Source organism: Meles meles, chromosome 2 (genome assembly GCF_922984935.1).
Source record: "Meles meles chromosome 2, mMelMel3.1 paternal haplotype, whole genome shotgun sequence".
Taxonomy (NCBI): Eukaryota; Metazoa; Chordata; class Mammalia; order Carnivora; family Mustelidae; genus Meles; species Meles meles.
The window spans coordinates 98,730,778-98,750,838 of NC_060067.1; the positions used below are offsets into that span (position 1 = coordinate 98,730,778).

A 20,061-nucleotide genomic window follows, 5' to 3' on the forward strand; every position below is an offset into this window, starting at 1 on the left:
CGGTAAGGGAATACCTCACCAGTATCTTTTTTCTAAATTTCTTTTAACAAGACGGTGGATGAGCTGCTCCCCGCATGCGTGTGAAGAAGCAGATCTGTGTGGCGCAAGGAGTGGACTGTCTGCCTTTTACAATGCACCATTCTTCCCTCAGACCTTTTGCAAATGTAAACATACTAGAAACGTACTCTAAAAATAAAGAAACCTGTGGGAGGAGGATCTACATAGAACCTAGAACCTAGAAGCCATAAAATAAAAGATGAATGAATTCAACTGTATAAAGTAAATTCTGCAAGGAAAAAAAAAAGTTTCATACGAATTTAAATGTCAGAAGACAAACAGAAAACAACAGGAACTCGTATCACAATGTCCTGAACTCTTTTTTTTTTTAAAGAGTTCTTTTTAAAAAATTTTATTTATTTATTTGACAGAGAGAGATCACAAGTAGGCAGAGAAAGTGGGGAAGCAGGCTCCCTGTTGGGCAGAGAGTCCTATGTAGGGCTCAATCCCAGGACCCTGAGATCATGACCTGAGCTGAAGGCAGAAGCTTAACCCACTGAGCCACCCAGGCACCCTGTCCTGAACTCTTTAATACATATGGAAAACTCCTAAATTGATAGGAAAAACACCCATAGTACCAGCGTTGATAGATACTGACCAGAAAACTCCAAAATCTCAATGGCTTAAGCCACAAAAGTTTATTTCTCATCTGTTTTGTGTCCATGATGGGTCCATGGGGGACTTTTTCAGGTTGCCCTCACTGCAGGACTTAACACTGATAAGCAGCTATCTCCTGACATATTCTGCTCATTGTGGCAGAAGGAAAGTAACTCCGCTTGCACTGGCAATTAAATATGGGTCCGAAATTGATATTCAACAATTCGTCTCACAAATCATTGGCTAGAACTAGTCCCATGGTCCTGCCTAAGCCCAAGGGGACTGGGCTGTGCCATACTGTGTGTGCCTGGAAAGAGGGCAGGACCCCACACAGGTAAGCAGCACTAAACCTGTCCCATTACCACGCCAGAGGGTCTATGAATTATTTGGTTTCTCAAATGAAGGTCTTGTCAGAGAAAGACGATGGCATATTTCATTACATTTCACATGCTGGTGATTAAAAAAGTAAAAAATTCCTTTCTTTCCAAAATTGGTAGTGACATCATTCTGATCAACAGAGTGAATCTGGGGGTCTGTCAGATAGATGAGCCCTTTTCCATTACCAGTCACCCAACCTAAAAGAGAAATACATATGTCTGAGAATTAAATCCTTCATAAAGGTCAGTAATGTATTTCAGAAAAATAAAATGTATTTATTTAGAGAGATACTTTAAAAACTTGGTTATGCTGAAGTGTATGCTTAATAAGTTTCTGTTAAGGGATTCGCTATTGTGTATTCCAATTACTGGTTTAAGAAGGGAAACTGAACATTGGATAATTAAATTTGTCAAATATGGCATACCTAGACCACCAACTTTCAAGGAATTAGAGAGCAAAAAAATGCATTTAGTTTAATTACGGAGATAAAAATATATTGAACATTCCATGATTCGTAAGTTGCTTTAGTGCCTAACCCATTAATTCATCTGTTCATTTAGCAAGTATTTATCGAGCATACACACTACACAAGACACAGTTTTGAGTACTGGGGATTAAGCAATAAGTAAAAAATCACTCATTGAGCTAACATTCTGGTGAAGTGGGACAGATTAATAAGTAATATAAATAAGTAAAATATGTAATATGACAGAGAGTGATGATAAATGCTATGGAAGGGGGATAGAGAAAATCTTGGAGAATGGTCATAGAATCATGTCTAAAAATAGTTATAAGAAACCTCATTTATCATTTAAATGGAGAATATTGGCTAATAATTCCAGTAAATAAAATACTAGATGAACTGAAATAAAATTAAAATATAAATGCAGAGATTTTTTTAAAAGTCAGATTCGAGTGCACACAACTTTCTATTTCATAATGACCCCATTATGAAACCTAATGTCACACTTGTAATAAAGGTAAAGGGCTGAAGAAAAGAACGAGTGGAAAGTCTTTCCACACATTAAAGCATGCAATATTAAAAAACCTACATCATTCAAATATACTTAAATAAAATTTAAAAAAAAAGGATTTGCTCTAGAATTGAGCCCAGCAGAGTGTGAGCCAGATCTCACTGATTTTGTGACACTTTAGACCCTTGTAGGTGCTTTAGACATTTTTTCCAGACCTCATTTGCTACATACAGTAAAATCAATCAATTGAATTATAAATAGTAGTCTAGGCACTGAACAGTCTATTAAATAATGACCGGAAGAGCTGGTTACAAGACCTCATGTTTACATATGAATAACACTAAAAACTTAAAAATCCCAATTTCACATACCTTGTAAATCGACTACAACATCTCTATGATTAGAAAACTCATAGGAAAAATGGCCATAAGCCAATCCATATTCTGTGGCTTTGTATTCTGTTTTAACCACTTTTGCGTTATTTGATAACTTCACAAATTCTCCCAGGATGTAAGGTTCCACACTAATACATCCCTTTATTGTCTTGCCTTCCAAAATCTGAAAAATAGAAAGAGACCATAATGACTAGGACGGCCACAGGCTTTGGGCTTGGGTAGATCTCACTTTGAACCTAGGCTTTGCTGCTTACGAGCTCTGTTACTTCCGGAGGTTTTGGTCTGCTCATCTGTAAAGCAGATACTGTAATAATAACGACCTTAGAGCATTGTTAAAAAAATTTAAATGAGAAAAATGCATGTAAAGTGCCTAACATTTTATGTGGCATATAATGGAACCTAAAATAATTTTTATTCTTCTATTAAAATACTCACATAAAAATGAGGCCATGAATTGACCTACTGTAGAGAGCTAGCTTGTCATGGAGATAAATCATGGCCTGAAATGCTGGGCTGGAATAGCAGTTCAAATATTTGAGGGTATAATCTCTTTTGTCAAGTTGTTTCAAAGGTTAGACTTATGTGTTAAATGCCTGGCATAGTGCTTGACATAAAGAAAGTAAAAAATGGATGATAGCTATAATTGGTAGTAATAAAATATGGGTCAAAAAGTGTCTTTGGCCAATGTAAAAAAAAAAATTCTTTAGGTATGAATGAGCTAAGGATCCAACATATTTGGGAAGGTAGGATATTCTTAACCTAAACAAGAGAAAAGTCAGTGGAGATGGATGGTTATCTTTCTATATTTATTTATTTATTTTATTATTATTATTTTTTAAAGATTTTATTTCTTTATTTGACAGAGAGGTCAAATAAAGGTAGAGGTAGAGAGGAAGGCAGAGAGAGAGGAGGAAGCAGGCTCGCTGCTGAGCAGAGAGCCCGTTGCGGGGCTGGATCCCAGAACCCTGGGATCATGACCTGAGCTGAAAGCAGAAGCTTTAACCCACTGAGGCACCCAGGCACCCTGTCTTTCTATATTTAAAGAGATAGCTTAGTGAAAACAGATTGGGCTCAATGACCCCAGAAGGTGGAGCTGCAATTCATAGGTAGAAGTCAGAAGAAGACATCTTTGGGCTAGATCTAAGAACTTCCTAACAAGTAGAATTGTTTGAAAGTGAAAAGGGAATAATTATTTTTCCTTACCAAAGGTGTTTAAACTATGACTTGGTAATTCCTTGGCTGCCAGGGGTGGGGACTAACGGATGTAAAACAGTGAATTCATGCATCATGTTGTTGAGGGGATAATTTGTACTCCATATCATCTTTAGGGTCCTTCTTCTCTCTTTTTGAAAGTACAGACAGTACACAAAGAAAGGATACGAAAAATGCTCACTTGACCATGTGGGACCAGATATCAGACTTAACAGGGTGACTTGGAAGATCCAAATGATGTATTCAGGGTCTAGAAGGTCATAGTTCTTACACATCTAAGTAGTTGAAGAAGATGAAGCAGTTGAGGGAGTCTGGTAACTGAATTTATTGGACGTTACCAAAAATGTACTCACAGACCTGTTGAACGAAACACTTGCCCTCTTTAATCTTACCAGTAATATTGTTGATGGGATATAGAATATCTGTGTTGGAATCTTTTGTTCGTAAAGTCTCTTGTTAAATTCTGTCACGTAGTGCTGTGCGGTCATTTGCCGTTCCACGTCAGTGAAATGGTGCCACAGCCCCTTCTGCTCCTTGTATTCTTTCCCAACATATCTATGACCAGAGGGAAAAACCATACAAACGAAATGCAAAAGTGACCTTATCACAGAGGAAGAGAGCAGATACCAAAGGAGAGATGCAAAAATGTTTGAAAGACATTACTCTTTCTCTACCTTGGACAGTCAATATTAACTATCCTTTCTTATTTCATGACTGGAATAATTTTGTAAGAGCTTCCTGAACATGAGAACGTAATTCACATTGGCTGATGGTGATGGCTAATATTATGTGCTATCTTGACTTGGCCATAGGGTGCACTGATATTTGATCAACCATAATTCTGGCTGTTTTGGTGAGGTTGTTTTGGGATGAATTTCACACTTAAATCAATAGACTAAGTAAAGCAGATTGCTCTCCCTCATGTGGGTGGGCCTAATCTAATCAGTTGGAGGACAAAAAAATAGAATGAAAAGAATGACCTTCTCCCAAGTGAAGAGAATTCCGCCCGTCACACTGCCTTTGAGCTGGGACACTGGTCTGTTCCTGCCTTTGGACTTGAACTAAAACATCAGCTCTTCCTGGTCTTGAGCCTGCTGGCCTTTGACCTGGAACTACACCATTAGCTCTCCTGGCCTCTATCATCATGCAAGCCAAATCCTGACAATAACTCTTTGTCTATATGTGTATATATCTTCTTGGTTCTGCTTTCCTGAAGAACACTTTCTGATACACTGCCCCAGGATGATGGTGATTATAGAGCAAGCGTCCAGTTACTGTAGCAGTTGGCCAGCCCCCCTTGGCGAGTCTAGGGAGCCAGGATGGACACTGGAAAGTGCGGGCTCTGCAATCAGATCTTTTACTACCTGCACCGTGGCCTTAAACAGGTCGGTTAATCAATCTGAAGTCTTCCTCTATCCCTTTCTTTTGTGATTACTTCCTCTGTACAAATACTTGTTTCCAACATCACCTGTTATGTGTGTAGTCCTGTGCTAGTCCTGAGTGTTTTGAAGAAAGTGTGACATAGGATTTGTATATTTCAAGGCCTTATGCGTAGCTGGAGACAACATATGAGGGCAGTAATTGATTAAGTGTTGAAAGGAGCAAAAGAGTAACTATCACACTTTACTGGAGTTTATATTTGCTATAAGCCAGTGTGAATTTATGAGGAATTTGCATGTGTCCAGAGTGACCTCCAAAAATCGAAGAGAACTGTCAGAGTTATAGACCTCAACTAGAGAAAACACTTTCCAGAAATTACTGAGTCCACCATCAAAAAAAATGAAATCTTACCATTTGCAACGACGTGGATGGAACTAGAGGGTATTATGCTAAGCAAAATAAGTCAATTAGAGAAAGGCAATTATCATATGATCTCACTGATATGAGGAATTTGAGAAACAAGACAGAGGATCATAGGGGAAGGGAGGGAAAAATGAAACAAGATGAAACCAGAGAGGGAGACAAACTATTAGAGACTCTTAATTTCAGGAACAAACTGAGGGCTGCTGGGCGGGGAGTGGAGTGGGAAGGATGGGGTGGCTGGGTGATGGACACTGGGAAGGGTATGTGTTATGGTGAGTGCTGCGAATTGTGTAAGACTGATGAATTACAGACCTGTATCCCTGAAGCAAATAATACATTATATGTTAACAAAAAAAAATTACTGAGTCCATTAGGATTATGAAATCCAAGTTGGCTGACGTTTTGGCCATTCAGATCCCTGGGAATCAGAAGGGAAATCTGAGGGGCACCTGGGTCGCTCAGTTGGTTAAGTGTCCAACTCTTAGTTTTGGCTCAGGTCATGATCTCAGGGTCCTGAGATCAAGCCCAGTGTTGGGCTCTGCACTCAATGCAGAATCAGCTTGAGATTTTCTTTTTTTTTCAAGATTTTATTTATTTATTTATTTGACAGAGAGAAATCACAAGTAGACAGGCAGGCAGAGAGAGAGAGAGGGAAGCAGGCTCGCTGCTGAGCAGAGAGCCCGATGCGGGACTCGATCCCAGGACCCTGAGATCATGACCTGAGCTGAAGGCAGCAGCTTAATCCACTGAGCCACCCATGCGCCCCAGTTTGAGATTTTCTCTCTCCCTCTTCCCCTGCTCATACAGTCTCTAGAAAATAAATAAATAAAATCTTAAAAAAAAAAAAAAAAGACAATCTGACAGTGGAGGCTGCAGAGGAGGAACCTCTAAGACATCAGAAAGCAGCCAGCAGAGGAGCCGTTGCCGTAACAGGGGTAATCCAGCATTTCTGCTGTGGACAGACCACTCGGCTTGCAGTCGTTTTGAATCCGTTCAGAACTTTGAGCAAACACTGGTACTGCAACCGTTCCCAAACATTCTGTCAGAGGACCTCCAGCCCTACGTACAGGATCATCAATCTGGGGACAGAGATCCATACTTTCTAGCATCTTATGCCATTTTGTTGGGATCATTTTTCTTCAGTAAGGATTTGTTAGCAGTAAACTCTTTTTTCTTTGACAGCTTTTAAGATTATTTCTTTATCATTGCTGTCCTAAAGTTTCACTACTATGTAGCTAGAAGTGTATTTATGATTGCCTTCCTTCCTTCCTTCCTAGTTTCCTCCTTCCTTTTTTATCCTAACTAGGATTTACTATGATTCCTGTATTCGAAGATTAATGTGTTTTGGCAATTCTGGGAAATTATCAGGTATTATCTATTTAAATAGTAATTCTTTTCTATTTGATCTGTTATCTTTTTCTGATCAGATATATGTTGGATCCTCTTATTTCATCTTTCACATTTCTTATTCTCTCTTTCATTTCCCATTTCAGATCCTCTATGATACATCCTGCTGTATTAATTTTTTAGGGCTACTATAACCAAGAGCCATAAATTGAGTGACTTAAACAACAGAAATGGATTCTCTCACAGTTCTGGAGCCTGGAAGTCCAAGAACAAGATGTCGGCAGGGCCATGTTCCCTCTGAAGCCGCTAGAAAAGGATGTTTTCCAGTCCTCCCTCCTGACTTCTGGTGGTTTCTGCTCTGTGGCAACATAACTACAATCTGACATGCATTCTCCTTGTGCAGGTCTATCTCCAAATTTCCTTTTTATAAGAGTGGATGAGTGGCCCACCCTATTCCAAAATGACCTCATCTTAACTAATTATATCCGCAATGACTCTCTTTCAATAAGATCACAGTCTGAGTACTATGGGTTAGGACTTCAACATATGAATTTGAGGTTGGAGGTACAGAGCTGTTAAAAAACTCATTCAACCCATAACACACGGCTTCATCGTTTGGATGTGTGACGTGGGGCAAGTTTCTTAACATCTCTATGCCTCAGTTCCCTCATCTGTAAAATGGTGATAATAATATTTGTCTCATAGTGTTTTGTGATGATCAATTAAATTAGTACATAAATTACTTAAAATAAGGCTTGGCACATATATACTTGGTAAGTAGATTTACATGTTCCTATTATTATTATTATTATCATTATCATCAACAACCTTTTCAAGAAATATACTTCCATTGTTTAAGAATCACCCAATTTCTCACTGTCTCTCATTTCTTCTCTTCCTATTTATTTCTTACATTATTTGGATTTGGATAAAGAACAGGGTCCACCTTATAATTCTTGGCTTATAGGTCTTTTTAAATACACAGATGATGTAAAATTAGGCCTCAAACTTAATGGGGACCACTTGTGGTGACTATTTCTCAGGTGAGTTTTTGCATGAAGTTGTCATCCAGAACTAAGGCCAAACAAAAAACTTTCCAGGTGTTTACATCAGTGGGATTTTTAAAAAAATAAAGATTTATTTATTTATTTGAGAGGGAGAGAGAGCCAGAGGAGGGGCAGAAAGAGAGGGAGAATCTCCAGCAAACTGCTTGATGAACAAGAAAACTGACATGGGGCTCTATCTCACGACCCTGAGATCGATCATGACCTGAGCCGAAATCAAGAGTTGGACACTTAGGGCACCTGGGTGGCTCAGTGGGTTAGGCCTCTGCCTTTGGCTCAGGTCATGATCTCAGTCAGGGTCCTGGGATCAAGCCCCACACCAGGCTCAGCAGGGAGCCTGCTTCCCCGACCCCCACTCAGAACATCTATAGGAGGTGTCTTAAGGGTTAAGTATGCACTTATACCTGCAAAAATGCTTCATCCCTAGCCTCAAAGGAGTTTCCTACCTTTTCTGCAGACTGTTTATTTACATGTAAGTGTAGTTTTTATGGTTGAACTAGACTTCTTGCCAGCATTTTTAGTGGGAGTGTTTGAGGCTCTCTGTCCTGCCATACGGTCAGAAACTCCATTTCTCTTATCTGTACAGTGGGGATAACAATGTCTCCCTGAGAGGTTTGACATCATATACATCTGTGTAAAATGGCTGACATAATGTTGTTCAGCGTGTGGTAACTACTATTAGTTAATGAGGAGGGAGAAGTAAGGATCTGCAAATATACATTGTGGTCAACTTTTCTGACTCTTTCAAAATCTCATAAGTGATTAAGTAACAGAAAGGCATAATTAGCCCATTTTACATTAGAAGTATAGATGTTTTAAAGAAATACCTCCCCAGAGTTTCTTCCTGATGAAGATGATGAACCCAAAAAGCATTTCTTTGTCTGCCCTTCTTCTTCACATTCAGGTAGTCCCCCAAATATACAACAGTTTCTTGGGCTGTCCATAGTTCTGATTTTTTAGAGTATTTTAGTAAAAGAGCATCTGGAAAAAGAAGATAAAAATGGAAGTTATTTTCAAAATTTGTTACAATTTGAATAAAGTTGAATCGAAATTGCCTGAAATCTTCAGTTTCTTTAGACATTTTCTCAAATTTCAGCCTCTTCTATGCTACTACTACAAAGTTAGTGAAGTACAATAAACTAAAGCTTTGCAAATGTAACGAAGATTCACAAAATCTTTTGCTTGTGATGGTGAGGGATTAAGATAAGGCCAGAGTTTTTGTCTGAAAATAGTGGGAAAGAAAGTCTTTTTAAGCAGCAAAGCCCCAGAGACCATCTTGGAAGAGTGAAATATGCTTGCATTTTCTTCTAATTATCTGGGGGACCTGGTACCAGACCATATAGATAGAAATAAACGAAATAACTTTACCTCAGAGACTGCTGGCAACTCCAGAAACTATGGTTACCTATTAAAGTGCACCTTAATTTTCTTTCTTTTTTTTTAAAGATTTTATTTTTTTAATTTATTTGACAGACAGAGATCACAAGTAGGAAGAGAAGCAGGCAGAGAGAGAGGAAGAAGCAGGCTCCCTGCTGAGCAGAGAGCCCGATTCGGGGCTCTATCCCAGGACCCTGGGATCATGACCTGAGCCGAAGGCAGAGGCTTTAACCAACTGAGCCACCCAGGCGCCCCAACGCCTTAATTTTCTCTTACTTGTTCTGTTTAAGCTGGGAAAGTCCAGGAATTACTTGACAAAATATAGCTACCGTACAATTCGATTCTACTCAATTGAAGAAGGAAAAGATAAGAAGGAAAAGCAAAAACGTCTCCACCTTAAGGAAAGGCAGAACAGGGCTAGTAAGGAAGCATTTCTTTGAGGGAAAAGATATGAACTCTGAGAAGAAATGCAACATTTTGGGATTCAAGTTAAAATGATGTGAATAAGGACCTCCTGCATCTAGGTGGTGATAATGGGTGAAGGTACAGCTGACTCAGGAGAGAAAAATACTTCAAGTAAGATAAACTCACAGGTCTGGGACTGGGGCAGGAGATGACTGGAGGCTGGGGAAGACAGTGGCCAGGGTTGGGTCACTCAGTCAGAGAAGCTAGGGATGGAAACAGAAGGCGAGCTGCTTGCACACATCCATAGGAAAGGCAGTGAACTGAGGGAAGCAAGACAGAGGAATGTATAACTTGTTTTGTGCTTCCTCTGTTTTTCTTCTCTGTACACTGGGGATAATAATATTCCCCTGCTGGGTCTGAGATCATGTACATGTGGCTTTTTACCCACAAATTGGCACATAGACATAATAATAAAGGGCTGCATAACTCTAAGAAATGTGATTCTGAACCTACAGGATCCCCAGAAAGGGAATAGTGAAGAGGGAGACCCTATTAGAGTAGCATTTCACTTCTTTTTGTGAAAACTGATCTGTATCTTAGTGTGACTTCAAGACAGCAGCCAGAGCACTGAATACTTTGAACAGAAGTGACTGACATAATCTTTATAAAAACTTACTGAATTGCTCTTAAGGGCGCCTGGGTGGCCCATTTGGTTAAGTGACTGCCTTTGGCTCCGGTCATAATCCTGGAGTCCTGGGATTAAGTCCCGCAGCAGGCTCTCTGCTTGGCAGGGAGTCTGCTTCTCCCTCTGACCCTCACTCTTCTCATGCTCTATCTCTCTCAAATAAATACAATCTTTTTTTTTCTTTCTTAAAGAGCTCTTAAAAAATACTGATGCCTGGATCCAAACCCCAGACTCATTAGATTGGGCACTCTAGGGTAAGGCACTGGAAATTTTAAAAAGCTCCCCCACCCCTAGGGATTCTTATATGATGACAAGATTGAGAACTACTACTTTATGATTGATTGATTGATTTACGTGAGAGAGAGAGATAAAGAGAGTGAGTGAGTGGAGAGAGGGGTGGAGGGAGAGGGAGAGAGAGAATCCTCCAGCGGACTTCCCCTGAGCATGGAGCCTGACGCTCTGCTCCACAGGGTGCTAGAACCCAGGACCCTGAGATCATGACCTGAGCTGAAATCAAGAGTTGGACACTTAACCAACTACCCAGGCTCCCCAAGAACTATTACTTCAGTATCCAGTGCTTAGCAATCCACAGAGTTTGTCTCTTTTCTCTCATTCAAATAATTCTTCAGTATCTTAGAGGGTGCTACGATATGATCTTCGGGGCTAAGAGAGGAACCTTCTTTTGTCTCCTTCCCCACCTCTCCACCACTTCTAAGCTGTAATAGACACATTGACTACCAGATGGCCCCAACCCAGACTCCCTGCTATGGTAAGTGACACTGGGCTGTTCCATAAGCAAGAAGGAATTGCTGATTGCAATAGTAAAGGGCACTTGCTCAACCCATTGGTTGGAAGAAACCTTGCAGACAGGTGTGAAAATCTCTGCCCTGCAGAAGAGTGATGTTTAACTAGGTCAAACTCTACCCCCTAGAATCTGAATGGGGAAAACCAGAAATCAGCTGGTTGGTAATGAGAGTCCATGGAAAAGACAGATACTGAGCTTTTTTAAACCCTGACTGATGACTGTCCCTTGGTCCTGTAAGATTCTTGTCTCCTTTACTGCCTTGTCTCCTTTACTGCTGGGGTTCACAGCAAGCCCCCAACATATGAAGTGGCCTGAATAAGTCTCTAGTTTTGCGACCATTAGCATCCACCACACCAAGAGTGAGGGAAACCCCCAAAGTACATATTTTTCTGTATATTCACAAAGCATAAGAGGGGTGTGTGTCTTTCATGAGTTTTAAGTGATCTACACATCAAGCTCTTCAGAGGACCCCCACCGTACACAGAGGCTTCCTGAGGCTCTACCTACCAAAAAGGTTGTACTCACTGTGAGCTTGGTGGAGTTGATTGGGCTTAAAAACTCCTGTATTCTCCAGTCTCTGTAGCAGCCACTCATGCGTCACCCCTGCCAAGAGTTTTTCAAAGTCATCAGGGTGCAGGGTTCGAGCCTCTAGGATCTCTTGCCTTATCATTCCTGGCAAAGAAACAAAAGAACTTCCACTGGAATTCAGAAAGGACCATGGGGTTTCCCTCTCAGAAGAACCGCTGGAAAATGCAGGTGATTTCAACCACCATGGCGAGGATGAGCTGGAGTTCTGGCTGCAGTTTAGTGTGTTTCCTGGTTTGTTCCCTTCCTCTGTGGTAGTGCAGTCCTTGCTAAAATCAGGGAAGGCGATGTTACTGCTCACAGCTGGACCGGGGGTCTCAGCCCCCTGATCACGAGGCTGCCTCAGAGCACATAGGCTAGAAGAACCACGCCCACTGGTGGGGTGAATGTCTGTGCTGTCCAGCACCTGGCCCTCCTCATCCACTGTGGAGGCATCAGGGTCAATGTCCTGCTCTTTGACTGAGCCGCTGCTCTTTTCTGAGTCAGGATTTTGCACAGGCCAGTGAAGAGTGGAAGAGCTACATGCCATCACCGAACTTTTGCCCAGAGACACCTCCAAGGCTGTGTGAGAGTGTAAGGGCGTATCCTCTTCTTTTTCCTCTGTTTCTCCTTCTGGGTCAATCCAGGAGGAGCTATCTTTAAATGCAAGGCCTTTGCCTCTTTTGATTTCTTCCCCATGCCTATCTTCATCATCACAGTTGATTTCTGGAAGTTCAGTTAGTTCAAAGCTTTCTCCTCGGACCAAAGGGTATGTGGCGATGTTCTTGGGTGGAACAGAATCAGAAGAGGACAAAGAAGCAGAACAAACAGAGGGACTGCAATGAGCAGAAGAGTTTCTGGATCCCATGTTTCTGACTTTCTGCACACCTTCTGGAGCTCCTTCTAACAGCCCTGCCCCAGAGGCCAAGAATATGCCTGTTGTGTTATGAGGACAGAAGGTTGTCAAGGGCACGTGTTTGTGTTGCTGACTTTGAGAAGACTCTAAACTGTCATCCTTGGACACTTGGAGAGAGAGACCATGAAGTTCTGAAGACAGTGGATGTACAGCTCTGCTTTCCTCATTGATCTCTAGCTCTTCAGACAGGGCCGTGGAACACTGAGTATCCACAAGATGTTCTTCTTTGCAAGGCTCTTTTCTGGTTGGCCTATCATCTATATAATTCACTTCCTCCCAGCTTGTAGAAGAGCTAGCCCCTGATAACTTGCTCCAACAATTAGAGCAATGGCTGTCACTCAGAGACTTGTCCAAAATAGCTCCTTCACCGTGGCTGTGGTCTGGTGACTCAACCTCAGCCTCTACATCTTGATCCAAGGAGACTCGAAATGCATCAGAATGGGTCCAGTGTTTCCCTCTTATCCTCCTGAGTGTCTCCTGACTATTCTTAGCCATTTGAGAGGACGATATTACCATGTGTTTTTTTAAATGTGATTTGTCTTCGGTAGTACTCACAGTATCTATGTTTTTCGTCTCCGTTTTTAGAGTAGTGATACAGACTGCATCTTTCTGTTGATTTTTGTTGTTTCCACAAGAGCTTTCAAATACTTCACACACTGAGGTGTGGTGCTGTGAATAGGCTCCAAGGATTTTTTGGAAATCCACATGCCCATGCAAGATGGGTTTATCCAACCCATTCTTGAAACTCTCTGGAACATAAGACTTGTCATCTAAATTTGAGAAGCCTTGAATTTGTAAATGATCCTTCACCTGGGTGATAATAGACAAGATCTGCTGAGAGAGAGCTTCTCTCTCCTGACTTCCAGAGGAAGTACTGAAACTGTACAGCTTTCCCATAGCTTCATTACAGAGCTGACTGGCTACACGGACCACCTCGGTCTCCCCGTAGAGTCTTTGGTGCACTGTGGTCAGACCGAAAGCAGCTTTGAGAAAACTATGAAGCTCTTGTTTTCCAGTGGCTGGTTCGTCATATCTCTTGGTGAGGAGGCCAATTTCGAAGGCCTCTTTGGCTTCATACAGATATGAATTTTTCATTTCTGGAGGACAGTCATTAGAACTACTATAGGACAATAAGCATGTGCCACGAATGTTCTGAGGAAAATACCAAATACAAAATCAGACATTGAATTAGAAACTGGAATTGAATTAGGAAAAACATCATTCCTGGAGGACAGTCATTAGAAGTGTTATAGGAAAATAAACATACACCACAGATATTCTAAGGAAAATACACAATCAAGTCTTGAGTCAAGAACCCAAAGTATTTTTGGTGAAATCGGGAGAAGGGACTGGATTGTATGTGATTGGTTGGCATGAAGGGGTAAGAAATTAGCCTGAGCTATCATCTTGCTGTAGGCCTGATACTTCTTTTTTTTTTTTTTTAAGTTTATTTATTTATTTTAGTAATCTCTATGCCCAAGGTGGAGTTCAAACTCATGACCCAGTGATCAAGAGTTGCATGCTCCTCTGAACCAGCCAGGCGACTCAGGCCCGATATTTTTGATCAAAGATTATAAAGTTGTTGTTGCTGTTACTTCTGTTGTTAGTTTTAGCAAAGAGATTCTATACATGGGACATGAACATAGTAATTTTCTCTGTGTAAATAAGGCTACCATATACAAAAGCACCATTTATTTAATAGTAGTCAAAACCATAGAGTAGCAGCTTCCAAAGCCCTCTGTGCACCAGGGCAGTATTTCAAAATGAAAGATTTCTGGGTACCGATCCCAGAGATTTGCATTTAGTGGATCTAGGGTGGATCAGGAATGTGCATTTTGAAAAGACTCCTTGGGCAATTCTTTTTTTTTTTTTTTTAAAGGATTTTATTTATTTAGTTGACAGACAGAGATCACAAGTAGGCAGAGAGAGAGAGAGAGAAGAAGGAGAAGAAGCTTCTCTCCAAAGCAGAGAGCCCGATGCGGGGCTCGATCCCAGGACCCTGAGATCATGACCTGAGCCGAAGGCAGAGGCCTAACCCACTGAGCCACCCAGGCATCCCTCCTTGGGCAATTTTGATGTGCTTGGGAACTCTTGGTCTAAGGCAGACAACATCATACCCTCAGGCTGAATTAATTCCGCCTTCACCAGGATGTTACTACTCTGACTGATAAAACCCTTTCATACACAAGGCCTGATCATAGTTATCTAATGATGTGCACAAAGCCCACTTTGGGTTAGACTTTTCCCTCTGGCTGGTTACTTCCCTCACTGGGCAGAGGTTCGGGGCGGGGGGCTGCTCCCTGCTTACCACTGCTGAGAGCACAAAGAGGGGCGTGTAGGGACTGAAGGCAGTAGCCAGTTTGCAGGCTTCTGCAGCCGAGAGCAAATGGTGGTCAAACTCCTTCAGCAAACCCTATGAAAAAATAGGAGACAAAATGTTATATTGACAATCATTTATCCACTAGCAAAACGCAAGCTATGAAATTCCTCTGCTTTTCTTTCAGGATTCTGAGGGACTCTCTGCCCCTCACCACAGCTATTTCAGAACAGTGCCAAGAAAGAGTTAAGTGGCTCAAAAGACCAGAGGGCTTGAGTGCCCTTTCCCCCAGCACCCATACACAATCCGGTCACAAACCATTCGCTCCCCAGAGAGGACCTAACGTGTGCCAAAATTCACAATGCCTGCCTGTACAAAATAACTGACACAAGTTTCTCTGGAGGATCATGCAAGTCTTTGTTCACAGAAGCTGCCTATCTTGCAGTCAGATTAGCTGATGATTTCTGCGCTGTTCTTGGCAAAGAACCTTTTAATGTATGATTTCACAGCAATTAAGACTCGTTCATTCTTCCGAGAAATACTGTTCTAGGCACGAAGGAGATAGCAGGCAGTGAGCCTGTAATAACCTCACTTCCTACTGAGGGGAGGGGATCAGTCAATACACAAAACGAGTAAGATGCGTCGTGTTTCACATGGTGATAAGTGTTCCAGAGAAAAATAAAGCGGGAAGGGGTCTCAAGGAGGTTCAGGGTGGGGAGGAAATTTTCAATTTTTAAAAAATTTAATAATTTTTTTTTTTTTTTTAATAAGCTCTATACCCACTCTGGGCCTTGAACTCAGACTCTGAGGTCAGGAGTCACATGCTCAGCCAGGTACCCCAGTAGTTTATAATTTTAAACAATCATCAAAGATAACTTAGCTGAACAAGGGATTTAACCCTTTTCTCGTGTGTTGGTCTGACAGCAAAAGCAACATTTTGCTAAGACTCAGATTGCCAGCAGCAAGCTGCGTGTGTTCTTATGCTACACTCATTACTATTAAATACAGTTACTATTTATTGTCACTTCAGTATTTAATAAAAATAGTAATCTTCATGTAATATTAAAACTCTCAATACTAGTGCTGAGCAGGAGAGCAGTTCGGTGTCTATGCTAATGTTCTAGACTGGCTGGAAACCTTGGTTCTTCTCCTAGTATTCTTGCTTCCTGGGTGTGCAGACTATAGAGCTCGTTTAGTTTCTCTGGACCTCAGTTTTTTTTCCTCTAAAATGGGAATAACACATTTTGCTCTATTCACCTCATGGAGTTTTATGTAGCTCCTATATATTGAGTTGTAAAGGAATACATAAATATTAGTAATCATTGCTATTAAGGATAAGAACCTTGACAAGTGACTGAGGCTCTGATTTGAACAGAGGCTCATGAGAGTTTTAAAATTGTTACCCCTGGGGCGCCTGGGTGGCTCAGTGGATTAAGCTGCTGCCTTTAGCTCAGGTCATGATCTCAGGGTCCTGGGATCGAGCCCCGCATCGGGCTCTCTGCTCCATAGGGAGCCTGCTTCCTCCTCTCTCTCTCTCTGCCTACTTGTGATCTCTCTCTCTGTCAAAAAAAAAAAAAAAAAAATTGTTACCCCTTAGGGGCACCTGGCTGGCTCGGTCAGTAGGGCATGCAACTCTTGATCTCAGGGTTGTAATTTCGAGCCCCAGGTTGGGTGTAGAGCTTACTTAACAAAATAAAATCTTTAAAACTGTTACCCTTTTACCTTATCACTGAGATAGCCCAAGTGTGGAAGTGGAATTCTGTGATGATTTGGAAGATCAGTGGGATTTGAAGCATTGATCACCCCAACGATATTTAATATTCATTCATTCACTCGTCATTTTTTTTTTTTTTTAGTAATCTTGTATGTCTAGTACTGTGCTAGATGCTAAGATAATACAGCCAAATAGGACACCATAGAAATTGTCCTCAGGATTGTTCATGTGACTCGAAGTGGGGAGTCACTTGTGCTCCCTGATGCCTGGAGAGAGAACGAGATTGATGCACCGAGCACCAAAAATCTTGGCAGTTTTGTTAGGGGAGGCCACTCTGCACCGCGGTTGTGACATGTGATAATTACCAAGTTAATCTGCGGATTGTTTTTAAACTTTTCATAATCGTTTTTGCTCATGGAAACAAAGATGTCTGCCAGTATACCTAGTGATGTGGAAATACCCTGTAGGAAACAAACAAACAAAACACAGATTAGGAATTTGTGGTCAATCTCTGCTCTCCTCTCAAGGCCTAAAGGCAACAATCAGTCCTCCACACGAGATATTGTGGCTGCTCTTCTTATTCTTACTGTGATTTTTATTCCGACAGTGGAAATACTTCTAAACAGACGCCACAGGGCTCAGGAGATCATCACATCCTGAAGATACAGACCTAAGGTGAGCAACTGTTTCTTAGCTGAGTTTTACTGGACTTTCAACACTAACTTCTCCGGACTGCGAGGCCTAAAGACTTGGCTCAAGCCAGAGTCCCTGTGTCCCATTCTGTCTGTGTGGTAAGCGGACTGTAGGCAGTGGCACTGCTGATCCAGCTCAGGGAGCGAGATGACCCGCTGCTCCAGTTACCAAGGAAAACATTCCCACAGATGCACAGAGAAGGAAAACATCAAGTAGGAAAGCAAGTGTTGCCTCTCGATTTCTTGGATAAAGATGCCCCAGAAAAAAATGGAGCATGGACTGGAAGCCTGTCCACTGACTCAAGGAAAATGATTTTACATATAAGCAACTTGGCCACCTTAACTTTGCTGTGGAATCAGGTGAAGGCTAAGTCCATGCTCAAATAAGGAGATGAAGGGGTCATAGAAATGAATAAATGCATAGATAGATAGATAGATAGATAGATAGATAGAAATGAATGCAGAAACACTAAATACATGCCAGGAGTCTAGCTGTGAGTGGGGGCAGGGCAAGACACAAGAGGAAGGTAACCAAATGTCCCTGGTCCTATGCCCTTGTGGAATCAACAAAAACAGAAGCAATAAACTTGACAAATGATACACTGAATTGTGCCATAAGGACATAGTCACCCAAAGACAAATGTAGGAAAAGAAAAAAATAAGCACTAGATACACCACCTTTCTATCTGGCTGGGGAAGTGTCAAATATCCTATGATGGAGGTCCAGATTAGCTCTGCTGCTTCATACCACATCCCTGGAAAAAGAGGGGAGACGGGACAAACTGCCAGTATCTGTGTGTTGTGAAAGAAAATACCTTTGATGACGGACATTGGGGAGGGTATGTGCTATGGTGAGTGCTGTGAATTCTGTAAGACTGATGAATCATAGACCTGTACCCCTGAAACAAATAATACATCATATGTTAATAATAATAAAAAAAGAAAATACCTTTGAAAATTAATACAGAAAGAAGACTCATTGGCTGCTGTTAGGAAAACTTGAGATTGAATTCTATCGATAGCAATCAGCAGATAACAATCTGCTGGAAAAACAGCAACCTATATTTCCAGTTAGTTTAATACAGATAATTCTTCCCTTTCACAGAGAAACAGTAAAAATTATAAATTTATATATATATATAAATTATATTATAATTTTTACTGTTGATTTTATATATATAAAATCAACTCCATTATTTATAAGAGAACTAATTACTATTCTGTGTTAAAAATTTTCAAACACTTGGGGTGCCTGGGTGGCTCAGTCATTAACCGTCTGCCTTCAACTCAGGTCATGATCCCAGGGTCCTGGATTGAGCCCCGCACTGCTTCTCCCTCTCCCACTCCCCCTGCTTGTGTTGCTTCTCTTGCTGTGTCTCTCTGTGTCAAATAAATAAAATCTTTAAAAAATTTATTTTTTTCAAACAGTTTAGTTCGCAAATTTATTTGAGCACCTGCAGCTCCTTCTCATTCTTCCTTTTTGTTGTTTTTTTAAAGTCCTCTTCATTTAGGTGAGAAAAGGACTTTGGGATAGGCTAAGAAGCCCCCAGAGCCCCCAGGACCTCCTTCCTCCCTCCTAGCAAATCTCCTTCCCTCCTCTCTCCAGCCTATATAGCAGAACTTCCGCTTTGTGCCCCTCCCTCCTCAGACCCCTCCTTGAGACCACACCCCCAAACCCCCATGTTCAGGTTGCTCTGTCTGTGGGGACTGTGCTAGAAGCCCTCTCCGGGACTATTGGCCAAGCGCTCAGGCTTGCTGGGCTCTAAACAGCAGGGGCGCGGCCATGCATTTTAAAGCACAGTTAGCATTCTATAAATTTTATTTGTAAATAAATAGAAGGCTCAGGAATGCCTTCTGAGGAATGAATGGTAAGTTGTCAGGGTGGTGTAGAATAAGGTGTCACTCTAGCACATGGAGGCCTGTAGAACTGAAAATCAGGGGCCAGAAATAACTCGGAGAACCCTAGGGCTCACATCACATTATACAACTACGTATTTCTCGAACAAAACTCAACAGAAAATATTTTGTTCTATTAATGTTCATAACACTCCTGGGATCTTAAATGTCATTTTCTTCTCAATAAGGAAACGCAGCAAAGTGGGGATTAGCAATGGTAACCAGATACGTGAAGAAAATTCCACGGTAAACTCTTGCAGCCAACCTTTGTAAATGAGCCCTGAGAGGTGCGAATGTTTGATGACCCTACCTAGCTTTTGCAGAATTTGCCCTCTGATCTGTATGCAGACTGACTGCACCAGGACCTTGTCGCTTTCATTTCTGTACAGCCAGGTACCTACAACAAAAGAGAGGAAAAAAATAAAAATAAATAAACATTTATTTATTATATTTATTTAACGTATTAAATAAACAAATATATTTATATTTTAAATAAATAGATAGAAGATAGATAAATAGATGATAGATAGATAGTTAGTTTTAGCTTTGAATTATCAAGGAAATAGCCTGGTGAAATGAAAGTATTTTCACAGAAGCCGTCATGAGCACATGTGATCCAGATTCGAGAGACGATCTTTTCTCTGTATTTAGGGAAAAGTCCCAAGTCCTGGCTGTAACCTATAAGGCTTCACAGAGATGAACACCTGTCTGGTCTCCAGCTCTCCCAACTGACTATGTCCTGCCACACTGACTTCATTTGTGTGCCGTATCATGGGGGTTGTCTCTTGCTGTTACCTCCGCCTGGGGTCTACTTCCCTCTGATTCCTGGGGAGACCAGCTCCTCCTTCCAGTCCACCCAAAAT

At 41.3% G+C, this 20,061-nt stretch overlaps 1 protein-coding gene across 4 annotated transcripts in view; it reads right to left on the reverse strand.

Moving 5' to 3' along the window:
* Positions 1-457: 457 nt before the first annotated feature.
* ALPK1 (alpha kinase 1) overlaps positions 458-20,061 on the reverse strand; it is a 118,837-nt gene continuing 99,233 nt past the window's right edge. For all 4 annotated transcript variants that reach the window (XM_045998296.1, XM_045998295.1, XM_045998297.1 and 1 more), the window contains 9 exons: positions 19,509-19,595; positions 17,981-18,057; positions 16,976-17,071; positions 14,888-14,992; positions 11,625-13,731; positions 8,655-8,808; positions 4,006-4,168; positions 2,378-2,564; positions 458-1,229 (listed from right to left, as the gene is read on the reverse strand). In XM_045998296.1, coding sequence (XP_045854252.1) covers positions 1,030-1,229; positions 2,378-2,564; positions 4,006-4,168; positions 8,655-8,808; positions 11,625-13,731; positions 14,888-14,992; positions 16,976-17,071; positions 17,981-18,057; positions 19,509-19,595 — 3,176 coding nt within the window. In that variant the 3' untranslated portion in view covers positions 458-1,029. The remainder of the gene's footprint in view (positions 1,230-2,377; positions 2,565-4,005; positions 4,169-8,654; positions 8,809-11,624; positions 13,732-14,887; positions 14,993-16,975; positions 17,072-17,980; positions 18,058-19,508; positions 19,596-20,061) is intronic.